The sequence below is a fragment of the Gavialis gangeticus genome, unplaced genomic scaffold (assembly GCF_001723915.1).
Source record: "Gavialis gangeticus isolate Ggan-Ray unplaced genomic scaffold, GavGan_comp1, whole genome shotgun sequence".
NCBI lineage: Eukaryota > Metazoa > Chordata > Crocodylia > Gavialidae > Gavialis > Gavialis gangeticus.
The window spans coordinates 40,949,372-40,970,117 of NW_017729000.1; the positions used below are offsets into that span (position 1 = coordinate 40,949,372).

At 43.0% G+C, this 20,746-nt stretch overlaps 1 protein-coding gene across 1 annotated transcript in view; it reads left to right on the forward strand.

The window, feature by feature from the left end:
- The window catches only part of FGF18 (fibroblast growth factor 18), a 133,069-nt gene that overhangs the window by 102,079 nt on the left and 10,244 nt on the right, over positions 1-20,746 (forward strand). The window contains exon 4 of the mRNA XM_019506541.1: positions 8,115-8,221. Coding sequence (XP_019362086.1) covers positions 8,115-8,221 — 107 coding nt within the window. The remainder of the gene's footprint in view (positions 1-8,114; positions 8,222-20,746) is intronic.

The following is a 20,746-nucleotide window of genomic DNA, read 5'->3' on the forward strand; positions in this document are numbered from 1 at the left end:
CCCCCCCCCCCCCCCCCAATATCTTGTGTATTTTTGTCTCTCTGAAGTGGGAGTGAGTGGACACGAGTGGCACAAATAAGTAGGAATGTACCAAGTAATCCTGCCCTTCATGTTAACATATATTACTTAAAGTAATCATTGGGTGTGTCTACATGAGATGTTTACTGCGGAGCTGACTTAATTATGTACACAGTAAAATGTCACCATCTACATCTGTGGTGCTATTAAGTTGGAGTAAACTAATGAACTTTGTTGTAGGATAGTACTGCTAGACACAAGTACTATCCTATGACAGAGTTATTTACTCTTGCCACAACACATGTAGATACTGATGGGGCTGGCTGGGGCACGAGGGTGCTTCAGCATAGGGGCAGCCTGCCAGCTAGCCCCACACTGAAGCACCCTTGTTCCCCAGCCACTTCTTCTGTAGTACACTGAACTGGGTTGGAGCAGCCTCAGGCTGGCAGGCTGACCCCTAGGGCCCTCTGCTAGCCAGGCTGCTCCACCCTGGCTCAATGTGCTGCAGTCCTGGGCACACATTTAAATGCAGCACCCAGCAGCGATCAAGTCTGGCACGAACTGCACCAGAGTTTATTCAGCCACATTAATTTCACTTGTAGACGTGCCCATTGTGGGCTAATTGTAGTAAATATTGGCAGAGCTGTGTGCCCAGTACTTCTGTCATCCATCACTTTTATACCAGCATAACATAATTGACTTCAGTAGTGCTACTCTTGATTTTCACCAGATTAAGCGAGAGGAAAATCAGCCTGTATAGGTTTTACCAGCTGAGATGGTGAATTTTGAGAACTATATGAATCCAAAGGAGTTTTCAGTATGTACCTGGCGTAGAGTCTCTCATTTGTTCATAGCCTGCAGGCATTATTTTTCCCCATAGACTTTACATAATTTTGGCATGATTCCCTCTTTATGATGTCATCCATGTGAAGTGCAGACAGGATCATTCTCTCAAATACTGTGGTCCTGTAATAGGATTCAACTTTGGGTGGGGGAGTGAATGGGGGAAAGGGGGAGCCAGCTGTGTTTGAACAGATTTCAACTATTCTAAGCATGGATGTATGTATGAACCATTCCTTAGCTTGTTTGGGGTTTCCATCAGAAGGTATGGACTTGCAAAAAAGTAAATCTGATTTCCTACAGCTGTTGTGAGGAAGGGGTAGACATGGTATATGAGGAGTGTGGAAAGTCCACTCCACCTCATCTCCTGGCTTTATATTAACTGAAGGGGAAAGCTGCTTGCCATTTCAGAAATTGAAGTCAATTTTCCCAACCCAGATCTATCTGTAAAAATCATGTCTTCATTAACTGAAACTGTGTTTGTGTTCTAAAATCCCTTTTCCTGAATTGGAATCTTGAATTATTACTAACCAGAAAAAAAATGAAACCAAAACTCAAATCCTGCATCCTACTAGGGAGTCCTGTGGATGGAAAACCAGGTTAACAATCTTATTGAAGCTACATGTGAGCATCTGGGCTGGCTATATGGTACTTCCTGCCATATCTAGTTGACACATAAGATCTTTGGGCGGGGGGAGGCAATGTGGCTTGTGCTACTTAGAGCAGCCTTCATATTTTTAAAGCACACAAGTGTCCGTGAGCCAGGGAGTGACAAATGCAGCATGAAGCTACTTTTGTCATCTGGGCTCCATTGCTGATAATTAGAAAATGGATTTTGCAAACCTGTGGAATAGGGTGATCTTATTCCTATGCAAGTCAAAAGCAAGAATACTGTTGGCTTCAGTATTTGGGCCTTTTGTGGATACTTAAAGTCAGAGAAATGTATTTGCAAGAACCCAGTCTCTCCTTCATCCCAAGCAGCATTTTTCCCCATATCACTAAACTCAGTTTTATTTTCTTGACTTATTTTAATGAAACTAGATGAAATTCAGGGTTTTATAATAAAGGCAATTGCCTTTATTGAACTTTTCAGTTTCCCCCTATATCTTCTTCCTGCCTTTGTGGTTCCCATCCTCCTACTCAAGGGAAATATTTGAAAGATAGTTTGGCATATTTTCTTCCACCTTAAAATATCTCCCTGACTTAATGTTTTCTTAGCTGGAAGATAGCTTTGCAACATATATATGTAATCCTTTTCACTTAGACATGTGAGGAATTCCACTTTCTTCCAGTGGGAGTTCTCAGGAAGGGTTAGGTTAAATGGGCCAATAAGGGGAAAGCATGTTGCAGCAGATTTTACCCTCTAAAGGAATCTTACAAAAAAAAAAATTGAGGCCATGTCAGAATATCTAGCTGTCAAAGAATTTAAACAATAATACCTGATGTACAGGCTTGAATGTAGCATTTTCTAAAATATAGATTGCAATCTGCCTATGAGGCACCTAGAGACTAACTGGGTTCAAAGCAATGTGTTGAGCAGGGCCAGCTCACTGCAAAGGTACGACTAGTGACAAGCCTACAATTCTTACCAATTCCCTCTGTAAGTCTAGGTAAAATACCCCTTGACATTACCTCCGTCTGTTTTTTGATCCATAGAGTACTTACAGGGATAACTCAACCCCCCCTGATATTTCAGCTTCTCATTTCAGTTCATTTGTTGGTGGTGAGTGAAAATTGTTGCTGCCCCATGTTTGTACATGCAAGCTGATGATCTCGGGTCTGATAGCACTGGCTGAATCCTCATCACAGAAACCACTGCTGTAACTGGCAGTATTTCTAGGGGACCAAAGATGGAGTGAACTGCCTTTCAACTTCTTGAAAGGGAAGACCAAATTCTACTCTTAGTTATACTGTAGGAAATCTGGAATACCGCCAGCATATGACTACATGAGAAGTTTACTGCAGGGTTAACTAATGAGCTCCTCTTGAGTCTACACTTGCAGTGCTATTAGGCAGGAGTAAATTAATTAACTGCCCAGCAGGTTACTATTTGTATTTACAAGTACTATCTTGCTGCAGACTTTCTTACTCTGCAGCAACACATGGAGATGCTGGAGGAGGTGGCTGAAGCACAAAGGTGCTTCAGTGTGGGGGCTGCCTGCCTCATCCAGCCCCTCCACAGCGCATTGAGCTGGGTTGGAGCAGCCCTGGGCTGGCAGGCTGACCCCGTGGGCCCACAGTCAGCTGGGGCTGCTCCAACCCAGCTCAACATGCTGCATTACCAGGCATATGTGTAAACAGGATGCCCAGGAAGCAATAAACTTGACTTAATTGCACATATAGATGTACCCTCAGTGACTTAAGACTACTCCAGTGTAACTAAGAGCAAGTTTCAGGCTGGTTCTTACAGAGAAACATTGAGACACGTGGACAAAACAATATGTGGAAGCTTATGCTATTTTCTTTGTTTTGTACGTGTTATGCTAAGGTTTCCATTGACATTTGTGGAAGCAGGATTTAACTTTATCTGAGATGTCAGGTCAGTGTTTTTCTGACCCCTGGAAGCAATGAAGCACTTTTAAAAGGAAAAAATCCCAACTGTAAATCCATCTGCCTTTAGTATCCTACATAATGACCTGGGTGAGATCTAGATACAGGACTGGGCAGCATATTATGAAAGTTTTATTTGAATTATTTTTTATAATAGATAAGAGTATAAGAGTTTTATTTTAGGTAATAACCTTTTAACAACTGAGGAGTATATGACCAAGAGTTTTATAAAAATGAGTGCATATGTAAGTCTCTTGAGTCCATGAATATGCACCTAACTGTAGTCTTGATTTTTCTAATGTGCTGAACAGCCACTAGCTCCCATCAAATTCAAGGAGAGCCGCTACATGCTCAGAATTTTTTGAAAACCAGGTATGTCCATGTAGGCTCCTACCAAAAGATTTATACACCAATATTTTTTAATATCTTGTCCTAAATAAATACATTTAGAGCTTGAGAGATCCTTTGTGATTTTTGGTGGGCCCTGTTTTTTTGGTGTAAATGCCACTCTTGACATTTTCCCATCCATGCTGCTGCTCTCAGGGCCTGTTTTGGTGCTAACGCAGGATAGTGGAAAGGTACAGGCACAACATTTTGTGGCCCAAGGAGAGTATAGGAGAGGTAAGTTCCATTTATTTCTAACATTATTATGTTCTTTTATTAGACCTTTAAACTTTATTTGAATTCTTTATTTGAAAAAAGGGGCTATCATATTTTAATTAGTAGCAGTGTCAAAGGAGAGCTAGATTAATTATTGGAATTCACTCCATCCAGATGGTTTTAATTTTCACAGCAGGGAACTGGCATCTTTTTAAGGTGATATTTTTCAAATTAAAATCAGCTTGGATAGTATTCATACATGTTGCAGTTTGAGGGAGACATGGCGGGTTTTGGTGTTTTTGAGCCTACAACTTGTACATAAGTGTGCTGTGCCTCAGTGAAATAATCATTTGAATTGAAAAGAATCAGGTTGTGTAACATCAGTGTTAAGTCCATCAAATGGGGAACAGATGGCTTAAGTCCCTAGCAATGGGAGAGAAGGTGTTTTCATTATTAGATTGCTTTTCTGCATGCCAGTGACCAAAGCTATTACCTGATGCTCAACTTCATACTTGGCAGTTTTACCAGAGGCCAAGGACCAAGTGAACATAGAGAATGAATGACTCATACTGTTTTGAGAATGTTTGAGGCTCAGAATTGGCAAGCAATGTTGCATTGCCCCATTCTTAGTTGCTCTCTCACTATGCTGAGGACTTTTGCTCCAGTGGTGCCTTCCATTTTTTATCCCCGTTAGTTCACACATCTGGGCAGAATTCTACTGAGCATCATACTTGGACGTCTCTTTTGGTTCTCTTTTTAGTGCCGACTTCATGACCCCTTTTGGCCCAATAACCTGCACTCTGTTTTCCCTTCTCTCTCCTGTATTACACGATTTGTGGTCCTGTGGCACTTCCCTCATTTGGGGGCATGGGTGTCTTATTCTTATGGGTTCATACCTACATTCTCCAGTATTCCCTTTGCTCCAGTACCTTGTCCATTCCTACATATCCTTTTCCTGGGTAAAGTTCCTCTGATGCATCCACCAACTCCTTGGAAGAATAGGCATTGCCTAAGGTTCACAAATTGGTGTTCTGTTTGGGATCCTCCATTTTTACCCCATTAATTGTTCTCCCATTCTTTTTTTTCCATTTGTTTCCCAGAGTCTGTCAGTTATTGGATTCTGTGTCCCTCTCCTTTGAGGGGGTGGGTATTCAATTGCATTGTTGTCCTCTTCTCAGGTAAGGAGATACGATCATCGTATCCAGTTATCACTGCAAAGCCATCCTCCAAGTTCTACTTATGAAATAGGCTGGCTCCTTTCTTAAGAACTTAAATCAATATATAGAATTATATGTATATTTATTTGTATATAGAATGCGTGTGTGTGTGTGTGTGTGTGTGTGTGTGTGTGTGTGTACTGGTAGGTAATGCATACTTTATCTGTCCCTTGATAGTGGTTTAATTTGGTGTAATAACCTTTAAACAAATTAAAAATCTAAAAAAATGTAAATTCCTATTGAACTTTTGTTAATCATAGAAATAAAACAAAAACTTGCATATCTGAGCTCCAGGTGTAAAGTTCTATTGAGGGTCCTTGTGAGTTTAATTTTTTTGATACTTTACACTTCTGGAAAGAACCAAAAACAGATTTTACAAGAGACAAAAATATTAACAAGTTTAAATGAAACAAACTCACATGTTTGTCCCCATGGTAAATTTCTTATAATGAATATTTTTGCTGTCAAAGGGTCTTAAAGTCTGAAATATGAATGTAAAAAAGAATGTGCCTTTTTGTAGCATAGATTAACTATTCCCCAATGTTTAGGCAAAGCTGGATTTTAGGGTGTATTTAAATGCCTATTTGTGGTCTTAATCCACCCTGGTCAAAGCCCTGAAAAAACATTAATGCACTTTTTAAACATACCATCATGTCAGATTTAAGACTAAGTCACAAAAAGCAGCAAATAGGAGGATTACCTGTCCTACTTTTCATTGACTGTTTTTCACAGACTCAAGTAGGGTGCAATAGTCAGTAGCATAACTGAGGAGGCAATCAGGGCAGCCTCAGGTGCTGTCTTTTAGGGGGAAAGTGTGCAATTGGCACATCAGAAGCCAGCTCTGTCTTGTGCATTGCAGCTGCCCTGGGTGTGGAGCTGCCCTTCTGTGCCTCTGCAAACAGTGTGATACTTAGGTACTTAAATCCATTTAGGTGGAGCAGGATCTGGCCCACAGTTCTTACAGACATGTGAATTAGCAGTACAAGGTCATGTTTGTATATTCACTGATGTTTATATATTCTTCCATAATATGTCTGCCAGGTCTGCTTTCTGTTTGAAAACTAGAGATGGGGTATGAACTGAAAGACCAGATCTGAACTCCCTAAACTTTCTGAGAGATGTTTGGGAATCTGAATCTTGATCACACTCTGAATCTGCCCCCTATCTCTGAAATAAGACCAAATGAAAGACTGAATTAAAATGCAACCAAATTTTGGTTGTGGTGAGGTTGAACTGTAGATCTGGATGAATTTTAGTTCAGCTCTGCTGATGAACATGGCAGGATAGTACATTAATTTAAGACTACATAGCAGAAAGCCCCTCTTCCATGGACACTGAATCATGGAAACTCTGCAAACTAACCTGGTGACTCTAACAGATGTATATAGCATTGTATGGCTAGCTAAGCACTTCCCTTCCATAGGAAAGTTTAGACTGCCCAACTTGACTGCCAGGCTATCTGTTGGTGGGCTCCTGGGAATGTCAGGGTATGCATAAAGAACTGTTTCATTAACCAGCTTCTTTCCTGCTATTGCAGAGGCAAAGCATTGGCTTTTGCTTATGACAGGGCTGTCCAACTTCTGGGCAGCCAGAGACCATATACCATGTGGGTCCTAGTCCTAGGGTCCACATGAGGTATGGGATGCAGACCAAGGAGTCACTTGCTGTATGGGCAGCTCCTTTCCCACTCTCTTCCAGTGTGTAGGCAGCCCAGCGTGCCCCCTGCCCTGTGCACCATGTTGGTAGCCTGGATGATCCTCCCTACCACCAGCACAGGCAGCCCAGCTCCATCCTGCTGCAGATGCAGCACCCTCCTCCCCTGGCCAAGTGCACCACCCACCTGCAGTATGGGCAACCCAGACACTTCCTTTGTTTTGTGTGTAGCACAGGCGCTCTGCCCCCTTTCCCCCACCCACCACCACACCTGCACTATGGGCACTGCAGGCCCTCCCGCTGCACTGCCACAACCCAGGAAAGAGGGCAGGAAGCAGAGGGGGAGTCCAAAGAACACTGCTGCCACAACAGGAGCAATGGCAGGGCAGGTGAGAAATGGTGGCTGGCTGGGAGCCCCTGGGCCACATGCAGGGGTCACTTTAGGCGTCCTATGTAGACTGGGGGCTGCCAGTTGGACACCTATGGTTTGTGGCATGTTGTATAGAGTAATTCTGGTATTTGGGGTATTCTGTCTTGTGGTTATGTGTGAGAGGCTGAAGTGGCTTGCTTGGGTAAGTGATTGCCTGTGAACATGGGGGGACTGGATGTGATGGCCCAGGAGGCTCCTTCCTGTTCTACGTTCCTGTGTCCTTATCACAAAACTATGATACGGCTCCTTTATTGGCTGTCAGCAAACTGGTCAAAGCTAAAAGGGGGAATGAAAACTGACCAGAGCATCTTTTGTCCCTCTAAATTAAGGATGTGATTCTTGTGACTCTTGTGGGGAGCTTGCAGTCTCACTGATAATGCTGACCTGTGGCAAAAGACTTCAGTTTTCACCAGGCTGATGATCTAATTCCTAAGGCTGAAATTTGAAGGTGATTTCTGTACCATGTGTATATGCTAATTACATAGCTGTGCTCATGTGGATGAACAGCATGTGTCTGTGTGTGTACAAATTCTCATTATATTGTCACTGGTCTGGGGTAACCCCATTGAAGTTAAAGGGTTTTTTTAAAGATTTACACCTGATTTACACCCGAGAAGAATTCAACCTATGGTCAAATGTGTGGGTCATTTGTTTGCTTGTTTTTCATTAACAACACTGCATGGTTTGCAGTGTTTGCTCAGTGATTCAGGTGAACGTAGGAGAAGAATTCTGGACTGACTTTCCTTGCTCACTTCAAGATTTGATCTTACTGCTCTAGTAAATGTTTTTTTTTTCCCCTTTACAAGCCCAGCTTCTAGTGGAAACAGACACATTTGGCAGTCAAGTCCGGATCAAAGGGAAAGAGACAGACTTTTACCTTTGCATGAACAGGAAAGGCAAGCTAGTGGGGAAGGTAAGTGTTTCCTATTAATTCATTTGTAACATGAGCGTTACCTTTAGCAGCGACTGTGAAGCCATAATGATGTGTTCCGAACTTTGCCTGTCAAGCCCAAATGAAAAGCAGGACTTGAGAAATGTAGAATTCTTAAAACAGACCATCCCTTTACCAGCCCCTCCCTCCCCTAGTCCATAAAATAAAGCTCTGCTCCAACCACTGGGATTTTATTACTGAAGTTTTGGGTATGCACAGGTTTCCATTTTAGAGTTGCATAAATTGACAAAAGATGCATGCATCTCAAAAACAATTGAGCACTTGCCTTACATGCTATAAATCTCTTTTTACCTTGGTGGTAAAAAATTTTTTATAGGAACATGCGAAGGAGTTTAGCAGTGTGTAATGCCTGCTTTAATAACAAGAGTCAGAATATAGCATAGCAAAGCTAATATTGGAATCTGAACATCTTATTAGAGCCGGGCCTCACGGTTCTAGCATTACAGGAATATTTTATTACTTTGGATCTCCTCACAACAGAAGCATGTAACAAATTACAGCACATTCGCACATGTAGCTTAACTTCTTTGCTGAAGTCATATTTTTTATGTATTAACTTGTTTTCGTAACCTACACAGTTTCTTTGTATTGTTGGCATGTCCAAAACTTAATAATCAGGCAGGCAGCTGTTCAAGGAGAAAATGTCACCAAATACCCATAAAAAGCCCCCACCCTCTCCACCACATGGTATTAAAACATTGGCATCCCTGCGGCCACGAAAAAGTGGAGCTGAATTTTGTTTTGAGTCAACAAAGGCGGAGCACTGAAAGCCACATTTCCAAATAGAAACCAGGTGTCAATTGCTCTGATGAAATGTTATTTACTATTGTGGTCCCAAAAAAAGGCACTGATGAGACAAGTGTCTTGATGCAAGGTTTTCTCCTGCAACTTTCAGTCATCCCAGCAGGGGAGCTCAGGAGAATAGGGGCTACTTCCAAGATGAAGACCATTGTTGTCAAAAGCACTCAATAATTTTAGCTGCCTCATTTAAGGTGCTGGTGAACAGGATTTTTGAAGTGTTCAGAACTCCATCTGACATCAGTCAGATATATAAATTCTACGGGTCCACTAGTTCCAATATTAGCCAAAGACTAGGGCAACCCCGCTGCTCTGCCACAGAGATCCTGTATAACCTTCGGCAAGTACCTTGTGGGGGCCACATTTTTAAAGGCACTTAGATACCAAAGTATAAGGATTGGTGCCCAATTACCTTCCTGGAAAAAACTGAAGGTAAGGAACTTTAGGCATCTAGATACATTTAAAAATTGATCCCTTATTTCTTTTTGACACCATTCCCCATCCTTAAAATGGGAATAGTAGTATTTCCTACCTCACTTGGCTGTTATGAGGGTAAATGCACTAAAATTTGTGAGATGTGGGGAAACCATAGTAATCAGGTGACATCAGTACCTGTGCTAGGCAGTGTAAAGTGCCACCATTCCAATTTGGTAGCATTTATGTAGTCCTTACACCAGTGCAAATCGCAGCACAGGGTGCAGGGCAATCCCAACTAAACCTGATGTGGCATAAGTGGACCATCCAGAAAGAAACTTGTAAAGCAGAGGGCCACCTGTGAAAACTTAAATTCAAGTCTTTGCAAATCAGTCCTGTAATGTGGCTCCATGGACAAGAGTCAGGACACGTATTTTGCCTGTCATCTTCATGTAGCATGATGGTTCGCTTTCTTTTGATGTGCTTTTTGGGACATTTTGTTGGCAAACAGTTTATTTAATTTTTTTTTCCTTGTACATATCACATCTGAGCCTTCCCACGCCACTCCAGCAAAGCCCCAGATTGCTGACAAGTTCATAAAACATGCCGACCTGAGCAGGAGGGGGTATTGAACGTTCTGTTTGGAAGGAAAATGTTCCAGACGCGTTGCCCATATTAACAGCTTTTCAAGAGCAAAAAAGAAAATAATAGCATGTCTTCTTGATACCAAAGAGTGTGGTTTTAATTAGTATCATAGTTTCAGCTCTTTTTGTGGCAAGAGTCTGAGGGAACGCTTTTTATACCAAATGCTCGAAACAGCTAGTAAACCCCAAGGAAAACATTAGATAAAAAATTGTGCCTGGACTAATGCAAATATTTCAGTCCATTCTGGGGGGAGGAGAGTGAAACCCATAAACTGATCATTTTGTTGTTGCCCCATTGTGCTCACTGGGCAATCGTGAGACCTTGGGGCAAAGCTGATTCTATTTCCCTGCTCGTTTCCGATTGCCTTACACTGCATAATCCCTAACAATACCAACACATGCCATCTGGCTTTGTTCTCCTTCTCAGTCAGTGCTTTTGGATTCCCCCCAGTTGAAAACCTGCTTTGAATTTAGTTCTTTTTGTTTCCCATAATCACCTACAAAGGGTATTACAAATCAGAGCAGGTTGTTGTTATTCTCAGTTGGAACTTCTGACGAAAGTAACCATTTCAGAAACTGGGCCTGTTCCCTACCTCGGAGCTAGTTATGTTACAGGCAAACAGATTAATCCTCAGGGTTCAAAAGAGCAGCCTTCATTCTTCTCCTTTTTTTTTTTTTCATCAGGCCTTGCTTATGTCTTTGCCAGCTCCTCTGAGTCAAGGCTTCCAATGGAGCTGTCTCAGGAGCACAAAACCGTGTGTTGCCAGTGTTCCAGTATCTTTCTTGTTTGCTAATGTTTGTGACTTCACAGCTAACATTGGCCAAAGGTCTTAAGAGTGTTATGGGTAGGACTCTAACTCTATTTATTGTCACAGCAGGCAACTTCTGAGGTCAATTGTGTTCCATGCGGTGCATATGAAAACTGGAGGGTAGGCAGGTGTTCTGTGGGAAACAACTTTTCTGTCTAAGGCAACCTGCATAGGGGAAAAGCAAATTGGACTCTCTCCTCTTACTTGCTTCATGATGTTGTATGAGAAAGGCCTGAGAGGGGCTTTTTTCCCCTTTCAAGCCAATTTTTTTACTTGAATGTTATTTTTTAATTCACGTAATATATATTTTTTGTATTTTAGAAATGAGCACATCTTAAATGCTCTGTTTTGCTAGAGGTTTCTATGGACAACTGCAGAGCTCTTGGGATGACCTCACTGGGAAAAAGATGGATTGAAACTTGAGTAAATGAGACACAGGCATAATTGGCTGCTAGTGTGACTCTTCCTCGCCTCCCGCCCTCCCCCCTGCACCCTCCCTGCAGTAGCTCTGGCAGTGGGGAAGGCAAAGAATTGGTGGCATGTAATGCAGGGGTAGCCATTGGTTTGCTGCTGCTGAGCCAGATGTCGCCTTTTTATGCTGACATACATGCTGAGCAACAAAAAAACCCACTGGTTTTTGGTGGCAAAAAAGTATGTGATGTCTCCCCTAGCGACAGCAAGTCACTGGTTGCTCCTGCACTGTATGCTGTGGCTGCAGCCAGAGATGGAGCCACTTCAAGGAAGGTGCAGGGTATAGAAGGAAATGGGGAATGGAGGATGAGAGAGTGAGACTCCATTCTGGTGCCTGCCACCCCCTTAGGCAGCGCCCAAGGCTTGCCCATCCACTGTTAAGATACCGAATTCAGAGAAGAAGGAGACTGTTTAGATAAGTTCAGTGGTGCTCAACCCCTGGCCCCTGAACCAGATCTAGCCTGTGGAGTCATGTCATCCAGCCCATGGATCTCCTCACAGGTCTGGAAATTTGGTGATGGGGGAGTGGTGGCAGTACTCCCTTGCTGCCAAATTTCTGGATCCATGGGAAGCCCTTTGAACCAGATAATGTGGCTCTGTCCCACCACACAGGGTTACTCTGCAGCCAGATCTAGGCACATGGTTGAGCCTATGTGTGGATGGGTATGGGCGGGTGGGGTCAGGTTGGCCCATGGCTGCATCTGAGCACATGGGGTTGAATTAGGTGCGATCCCACAAACCAACCTACAGAGTGACCCCATGCACCCACCCCATGCAGAATCTGGCCTGCAAACCAGCTCTGCCACTCGTGTAGCCAGTGGGCCCAAAAGGGGTGGGGTGTCACTGGTTTAGACCTTTGTTTTCTGTACTGTTTTGTTAATAGCTATTTAATTTAAATTTCTGCCCTATACTTGTAGAAGAGGGTTCTCTAAATTAAGGGCATGATTTTCCATCTCCCTTCAAATTAAAAATAAGAAACCTTCTGCTCCATCTCTGTACTCATCTAGTTTTAGCAAACCCCCTCAGTACTGAGACTTCCATAGTAAACAAATCTATGTTCAAATATGTTCCAGACAGTGCAATAACCAAAGACCAAACTCCATCACTTTGACTGGTACACATGCATGCTTGCATGCTCCCTCTCACCCGTGATTCTCAGTCCTGAATGCACACAGATATCTTCACATACTTCTCTACAGATCACCTGTTAATTGTAATAAACACAATAGCATTGGAGACACTTCCATAGAGCCCAGCTGACAATCTGTCTCAGTTTTCTTAGGGACTATTCACTTCCATTTTTCCTGGCTACTGTGACACTCAGAGCTAAAGTCTGTTTCACCTTTATGCACCAAAGTGGTACCTGCATGGCTGTGTAAGTGTAAATGGATGTTTTTGCACAGCTTGGGTTCTGTTTCCAGGTTTGCCTAGGTGCATACATACCTCCTGGAAGGTGAGAAGGGAGGAGGATTGCCCTCACCTTTCAGTTCATGATTTATGCACTCGCACAGGTTCTAGGCCACTGTCTTCTCCAAATGGGATCTCTCTCTCCCCAGCAAAGAGATTTAATCACTAGGTTCTGGACTAGTCATTGCCAAGAGCAGTCTACAGTTTTTCCGTTGTTGTATGTGATATTCATTGGATAAAATATATGAACAGCAGTGGGATAATTTGTACCCCAGCAGGGCAGGAACAGAGCAGACACAGGATCCCTCCCTTCCAGGGCCGTCTCCAGGCAGCATGGAGTCCTCTCCCTCTTGCTTTTCCTCCTTCTTGCCCCACATATCTTTGCAATTAAGTAGCTATGTAAGTGCTGCTTAGGCATGTAAAGGTGAAAGAGGCTGTTATCTTCTGTGGGTATTCACATGTAGACCTTGAAGACTCAGTATATTTTCTAATAATTTAATTCTGAACATGAGAGAGATCATATCTAGTGGTCTCTTTTGCAGGAGTTGCTAGCTTCTGAGCCTAGCTCTGACAGAGATTCTCTCTGTGACCATAGATATGTAACTTTCTTCTCTAGTTCAGCTTCTTCCTCTTAAACAGGCAACACCATCAACAGTGGAGTAGTTTTCTGAGACTGTTGGTGCATAAACGCATGCTATTAACTTGAAGTAGGCTTACTGAGCAGCAGACATACTGCGCAGTAAGCCTACCTGGGAACACATCTACACATGCTCCCTCTCGGGAGCAGATTTGCTCCCGATGAGAGCAAATCTCACTCTGCTCTGTGCCTCTGCAGCAGCCAGGGAGAGCTCCAGGCTTCACTTGGGTGCTAGCCCAGGGCTGGCAAGGAGCATGGGGCCAGCAAAGCTCTGCCAGCTGCAACAACTGTCTCCTGGCCCTGTACACATTGGGAGGGGTCCTAATGTGCACAGGGCTGGGAGACAGCTGCTGCTGCAGAGCTGTCCCACCCTGTGCACATGGGGGCAAACCCTGTGCTCAGCAAGGCTTCCCTACACAGCTCGGGGCTGGCCAAGACCTGTCCTGTTCTGCAGCAGGTCCCAGCCAGCTCCAGACTGCACAAGGAGAATTCCCCATCCAGCCTAGGGCTGGCCGGGACCTGTCACATGGTGGGGCAGGTCCCAGGCAGCTCCAGGCTAGGCGGGGAATTCTCCTCATGCAGGCAGCCTCCGGCCCAAGCTCCGCAATCAAAGTGGGGGCTGGGACATTGCTTCCTGCCCCCAGTAGATGCCTGCTGCTGGGCTGGACTCCGATCACAGAGATGGTATTTTCAGTCATGTGCTGAAGCAGATCCAACTTATGGCCATGAGCAGTTTGAGGACCTGGGATTATTTTACTTGCACCATTCTATGCCCTCTAAATCCCTGTCTCTTTCTGCCGGTACCACTCTGGTGCACTAGCTGCTTCACTCCCCTAGGTTTTGAGGACCCCTCTAATCTTTTGGAAAATAGTGGCCTAACTGCCCTTTCCCACTTCCTAGCTGAAGCAGATCCACAATATGTTCTTTAGAAGGAATGGAGGAGACACTCCACCAATTTTACAGCTTTAGGGGAAGGTCACTGTGCCCTCCTCCTGTCCAGTTTGTAAATGGGGTGGGAGCAAATCAGGCACCTGCTCACACTGCAGTTACTATTATGCTGTGCAAGAGGATGGACAGCATCTTGTAATCCCTAGTGCATTGTTGCTAGGGAACTTTCCATGGTTCTCTAGCAACCACCCTAGGGATTATGTGGCACTGTCTGCACTAGTTGGGAGTCAGCAGCTTGGCAGCTGGAACAAGAATGTTTTCTAGTCTAACTACCCTAAAGGAGGGGCCAGGCCTCTTCCTTCTCCCTCAGAGATGTTATGGGCTAACAGAGGGTGGGGAAAACAAAAAGACCCTTTGACTGATGTACTGATACTCCTTCTGGGATTTAGGAAACCCAGAAGTTTCTGACCAGAGTCCTGCTCCCCAACTCAGAGCCATACGAATTGTCACATTTGAGATCAAGAAAGGAATTAATTCTGTCCCAAGGTCAGATTGGCATGGACTGTGGGGGCTTTTGGCTTTCTCTGTAGCATGGACACGGTGCTCCTCCTTTGATCTCTTGAGCATATTTAACAACCACTTCCTATCTTTGTGGTGCCAGGACATTGGCAGTGCTTTTGTCCCCCTCTTCAACCTTTGGAAAGTTAGGGTGTTGAAGTTTCAGGCATTGTGCCTGACAGTTGTGCCAGAAGGTTGTTCACATAGTTTTTAAGAACAGGTTAGACAAACACTTGTCTAGGATTGTTTAGATAAGGACGATCATGCCTTGAGCAGGGGGGTTGGGTGACATGACATCCCACACCTATTTTTCTATGATGCTATGGTTCTTACTTCATGACTCCTCAAGGATGCAAAATGGGAAAAGAAGCTACTTACCAAAGACCCAGAGGAGGAGGCCCCAGCTCAGGAGAAAGAGGGAGGGTGGGGATCGGGTGACAACCTCTCTGGAAGACAGTGAAGATAAGGTTGAGGGTATGGAAAATCCAGGGGTTTGGGGATAGTGGAGCTTGATGTATCCAGGGGGTAGGCAGAAAATCCCTCCAGGAGGAACTCCAAACAATCCAGCAAGTGTTCATTCATTGATAACCGTCGTGAGATGAATCTTGCAATTTCTAACCCAAGACAGTAGTCTCACCTCTTTTTATAAGTGTCTTCTCCAACACAGGCTGCTCCCTGGTGATCAGAGTAACTACTCTAGTTCTCCCAGCAGAGAGGAATGATACTGATTTAGGAAGGCAGGGATAAATTACATCTCCCTCTGTGCCAGGTTGGGTGAATCTGGCTCAGTGTGTGCAGAATCAGGATATTGTGGTTATTGCCATTTGCCAACTTCTCTGCTGTAGCCCTGTGTGAAGCCTTTCCATACGTTACGCAATGGCCATAATCGTGTTACTACAAATCTTGTAAGTAGGTCAATAGTAAATGCCCACATGATAATAAATATATCAGGGTGAGTACTGGCAGTGTCAAGATGTGACTCCATAGTGAAAACTCAAGAACTATGGGGAAAGTTTAGATCACTGACCAGCAGTAAAACATGTTCATCATTGTTGTCAGTTATCAGAATAAATTGGTGGGGAAGTGGTAGAAATAGCATGTGAATCAAAACAGGAAAGCCACCAAAAGTTACTTTTTCGAGATGATTCAAAATGTCAGTGGGTTCACCTCTTCCTCATAACTCTTTCTGCCAGAGGGTTCACTCAGTACAACAAAGATGCAACACATTCAGGATCAAATATACTAAAATCTTACTCAAGCAGAAGTCCTGTTAGGCCAAATTCTTTGTTTCTTCCTCAGTCCTTCCTCACTCCAGTCACCTCTGACAAAAGTTGTGTAAGGGTGGCAGGATTTGTCTGAGTAAGAGTGAGCAGATCTGCCTGCTTCTGTGAATATGGACTAGAATTACATGATGTTTTGTATTAAAAAGAAAACTTGCAATAGGTTTGTCTCCTAACAAAATCTCAGACCAATTGCTTCCTTTCAGCTGTTTTTAAGAATATGAGCATAATAAGATACAATACAGCTTTACTGCGTGATTTGCTTCTCACCAAACTAGTACTCTAACCTTTACCACATCTCTGCATTTCCTTTAAAAACCCATTGTGACTTGAAATTCAAACTCCCAGGGAAGTCACCTTAATATTTTCAATATTTCTTGAGATAAATTGGATTTTTATGGATTTTCTGTTATTCCCCCTTTCTCTATCTTTCGTGAACATTTCCAGCTCATATTAAAACGCATAGTCACTCTGAATGGTGTGAACTTGCATTCACTTTCCAAAAAAAACAGATGAAGCAAAGTGTTACACCAAGGTCAGGTCAACAATAGGAGTCAGGAGTGCTTTGCTGGTTTGACTATATTAATGTACTTGACCAGCAAAGCACTCCCAGTGCTGTGCCAGCTTTGCTTCTTGCAGCACCCCTTTCCTGTCCCTGCTGAATAAAACAAGCTATACCAGCAAAAGCAGTGGTATTGCCAGGTTAATTGCATCTGCGCTAGGGGCTTTCGCTGATACAGCCATGTCGATCATAATCACACCTCATTACACCCCTGCCTGAGACAGCTATGCCAACAACAGTTTGTAGGATGGATCTGGCCTAAGAAATTTAGGATTTTCTGGTGAGAACTGTTTTCCAAGCCAAGATATTTCTTAATATTACCCCAAAGTTGCTAATACCATATGGCAAGGATATCTGTATTTTTGCAGGACCACAAACAAATTGTTGCTAGATGCCAAAGGCTGCTCTGGCAGATTTCTATCGCTGCCTCCTGCCAGCAGTGGCCTGCAGGGGATAGTAATAATTTGGGGTTGTTTACATTACAGCTTTAAAGTAGGGGTTTTCTTGAAACATGCGTGTATTAAAGCAGGAAGTTTGGCTAAAAAAGAAATCCAGCAACGTCAGAGTGAAGGAGCTTGTTGCTGCCTGTGTTTGCAGTCCTGGTCCTTTAAAATTCTTCCTGCCTTACAGGAAAAAGAGCATCTTCTTTCTACAAGGACACAGTGTTATTCAGTGGCATCCACTGTGCAATGTAGATGCCATGCAGGGCAAAAAGAACGTTAAAGAGAACGGTCCGTATGGTTAGAACTGCAGGGCAGGATTTTTAGAAGAACTTATTTATTAGTTCTACTACAACAGTGTAAGTTTAGCCAACAACTTCAGTGGGAACAAGATTAGACTGATGCCAAGCACTTTATAAAATCCTACCCATAAAGTAGTGATTAAATAAAAATGCTATATCACAGTAGCATTAAGAATCTGGGTATATTGAAAAGAACAGGGGAACTCCAAGGTAGGGCTGGAACTGTGCATGTACCTTACCTGGCTGTGCCTCTGCTGGACACCTGGTGTAGACTTCCCTTCCATCCATCTGAATTGCACTTTGGTTCTCTGCACGAGGAACCTCTGTGGCAAGTCGGCAGGAGTTCTGAGCCTGGGCCAAGTATGGAACATGCTACGCAGATTGGCAGTGTGAATAAGAACTGAACGCATGGGGCAGAAGAGGCTTCCGTTCATTGTATTGAAACGGTATCAAACTTGTTTTTTGGTTCATTATACCTGTAATTTGTAGCCCTGAACTTGGAATTCATATTGAACTTCAAAGTATCTCAGAGTCAAAACTATTACATTTCATTTGGGTTTGTGTTAGAAGTATTTATTTTCAGAGGGGGTTGACACTAATCCAAATATATATTCTCTGATTTGCTCAGTAATGGTGAACTTACCAAGCCTTCAATTTCTGGGCTGAGTGTTAAGCTTACAACAAAATGAGAACCAAGACATGTTCAATGCAATCCTAGATTTAATTGTATGTTTTGCAGAGCTCTTCAAGGCATTTTGAGTCGCTAATTATTTGACTTGGCATTTCCTGCAAAAGCAGGGCTTGATGGAACTTAAAATCACCTGCCTTTGCCTTTCTGGGTTTCAGTCAGGGCATCTCTGCATGGCTTTCCTCTCAACCTCAGGCCTGCCCCTGACAAAATAAGTCTAATCTGCTTGTTCCTGTTTGGGAGACCCGGAGACCACAGTTAGGCAGAGTAGCATCCTGAACCTGATCCATTTGAAGCCACTACCAAGTTCTCTTCTGCCTAATTGCCAGTCTCTCGTGTGCAAAGTGGGAGGGCCTGAGCCCTGTGATACTTTGGATCTGGAATTGAATCACAGTAGTAGGGCCAACTTCAAGTGTTGAAAAATCATACTTTATCCCTCTCTTCAAATCCCGAGATTATCTTGAAAATCATAAGATTTAAGATAACACTTTTACATTTTTTGTGTTTGCCTTCTGGTTTCTGAACCTTTGGGCTCCACTTGTCTCTCACATTCAGACTTTTTTCTATAACTGTGAGGTCTGAAAACCTACAACTTTCAGAATAAAAGTTGAGATTCTTATATAGTATTGGTATAATTTAATTGTACCAGTCCCATTAAAATGGCATGGCCCTTTTAGGCTAGGGACAGAAATTACACATAAACTAGTATAAGTGATCAGAAACCAGTTCAAATCTGTAACACAACAGAAGTTCAGTGCACATAAACCCCTTTCAAAATGACTGAAATTGGTTTAAGATAAACATGGATGGATGTAGTATAAGACTTAACTGGTTTAGGTTAAATCGGTTTATTGAACTTCTGTCCCAGATCCCTTCTAGATTCACGCTGTCTGCTCCAGCCAAGCTGAAGTAAGTTCTTGGGCTTCTGGCCTGGGCCACTGCAGACATGTGGCTGCATTTCTGGAATCAAAAGTGAATGTCTGTTCACTTGCTTATCGGTTCAATCTACATAGCTTAGACTGACCTGCGAAGATTGAATTGATTCAGCCTTGGGTTTTTTGACTCTGTACTTAGCCTTGTGTGCTTGCAGCTTTCAACACTGTAAACGAGCTTACATAAGCATAGCTTTCTTTTATGCAGGGGAATCAGTTAGGCACCCTTATACTGCATTAACAGTGTCCATGCTAGCAGTTGTACCAGGATAACTATGCTAGCCAAAAAAAAACCAACAAAAAAAGTCACACCCCTAATTAACATTGTTATGCTGGTACAATAACTGTGTCTCAAGCAGGCCCATGGTGCTGAGTTACTAATACAGAAGTGATTGTACAAATGAGTTGTTTGAAAGAATGTTAGTATAGACATGATTGATGCTGCATATTGTACAGCCCCTGAACCTACCTATTGTGAATTAAATGTTCCTAGTAGCTTAAGTGGACTCTGAATGAGCTGAATACTTCAGCAATAAAGTTTTCTGCCTTTTCTCCGACTGGTCTATCTCCCAAGGGCTTTCTTAACACTGCATGCCTACTCCACTAGTCACTGTTGTCTGGTAGCTAGAACAATATACTGGCACTCAGGGGAGTGGGGGTTAATCCTCAGCTCTATCATGCCTTTTCTGGGCAATCTTGGGCAAGTCGCATCCTTGCTGGTATCGTGGTTTTGCCATCTATAAATTGGGACTACTATTACCCTCCTTTATAAAGTGCTTTGAGATCTATGAAACAAAAGCACTATGAGAAGTAGAATCACACACCCCTCAGACACAGAGGATTAAATTGGGATGCTTCTTTCTCTGGTCACGTGCCAGATCAAGGGGTCTGTGGGTGCTGAATATTAGCTGTTTTTTCCTGGAGTCCTTATTGTGAATGCCACAGCATGTGGGAGGTGTGGGTCCTGCTGTGAAAATGCCCTCTATTATATATTTACATGGAGGTGGACTAGGGACAATAAGGAGTAGATGTATACATTGAAGTGGTTTCTTCAAAGCAGCTGGAATTTGTCTGAAAAGCTGGACCTTTATGGTAGTAAGATTTTTCTAGGGACAATGGATCTATATTTTTAACCATCCATTTGTAAGAACAGCCTGGAGGTTAGACTTCCTGGGTCAGAGTTTCATATTAGTTCAGCTTCTCTTCTATTACCAACATAAGTAAAAGGATTTAAAAAAGAATTCAAAAATCCTACTTGATATGGTAGGTACATCTTGCTCTTTTGCAAATCTCTTTACGTGTACGGCCATATAGATTCAGGCACAAATCAATTGTGTTTAAAGTATAGTAAGGGCTGCCTTTTCAGAATGGCGCGAGTGTTGTGCAGATGATTTTTGCCTGTGCATTATTTTTATTGATTGAGAGTGCACCACATATTTTTAAATAAATATTTAAAATTCAGATCCTGCCCAATGACCTTGTAATGTGGCTCAGATCAAACAAATAATTAATTTATAAGTATTGATGTGCTTGTATCTAGTTTGGATATGGAGGAAGACCAGCCAGCCAGGAGATCCCAATCTAAGTCAAAAGGTATAAAGAAAACATAGGTTAAAATTTACTTCTTTATGGTGCAGTTATTGTTGCCAAACCTTT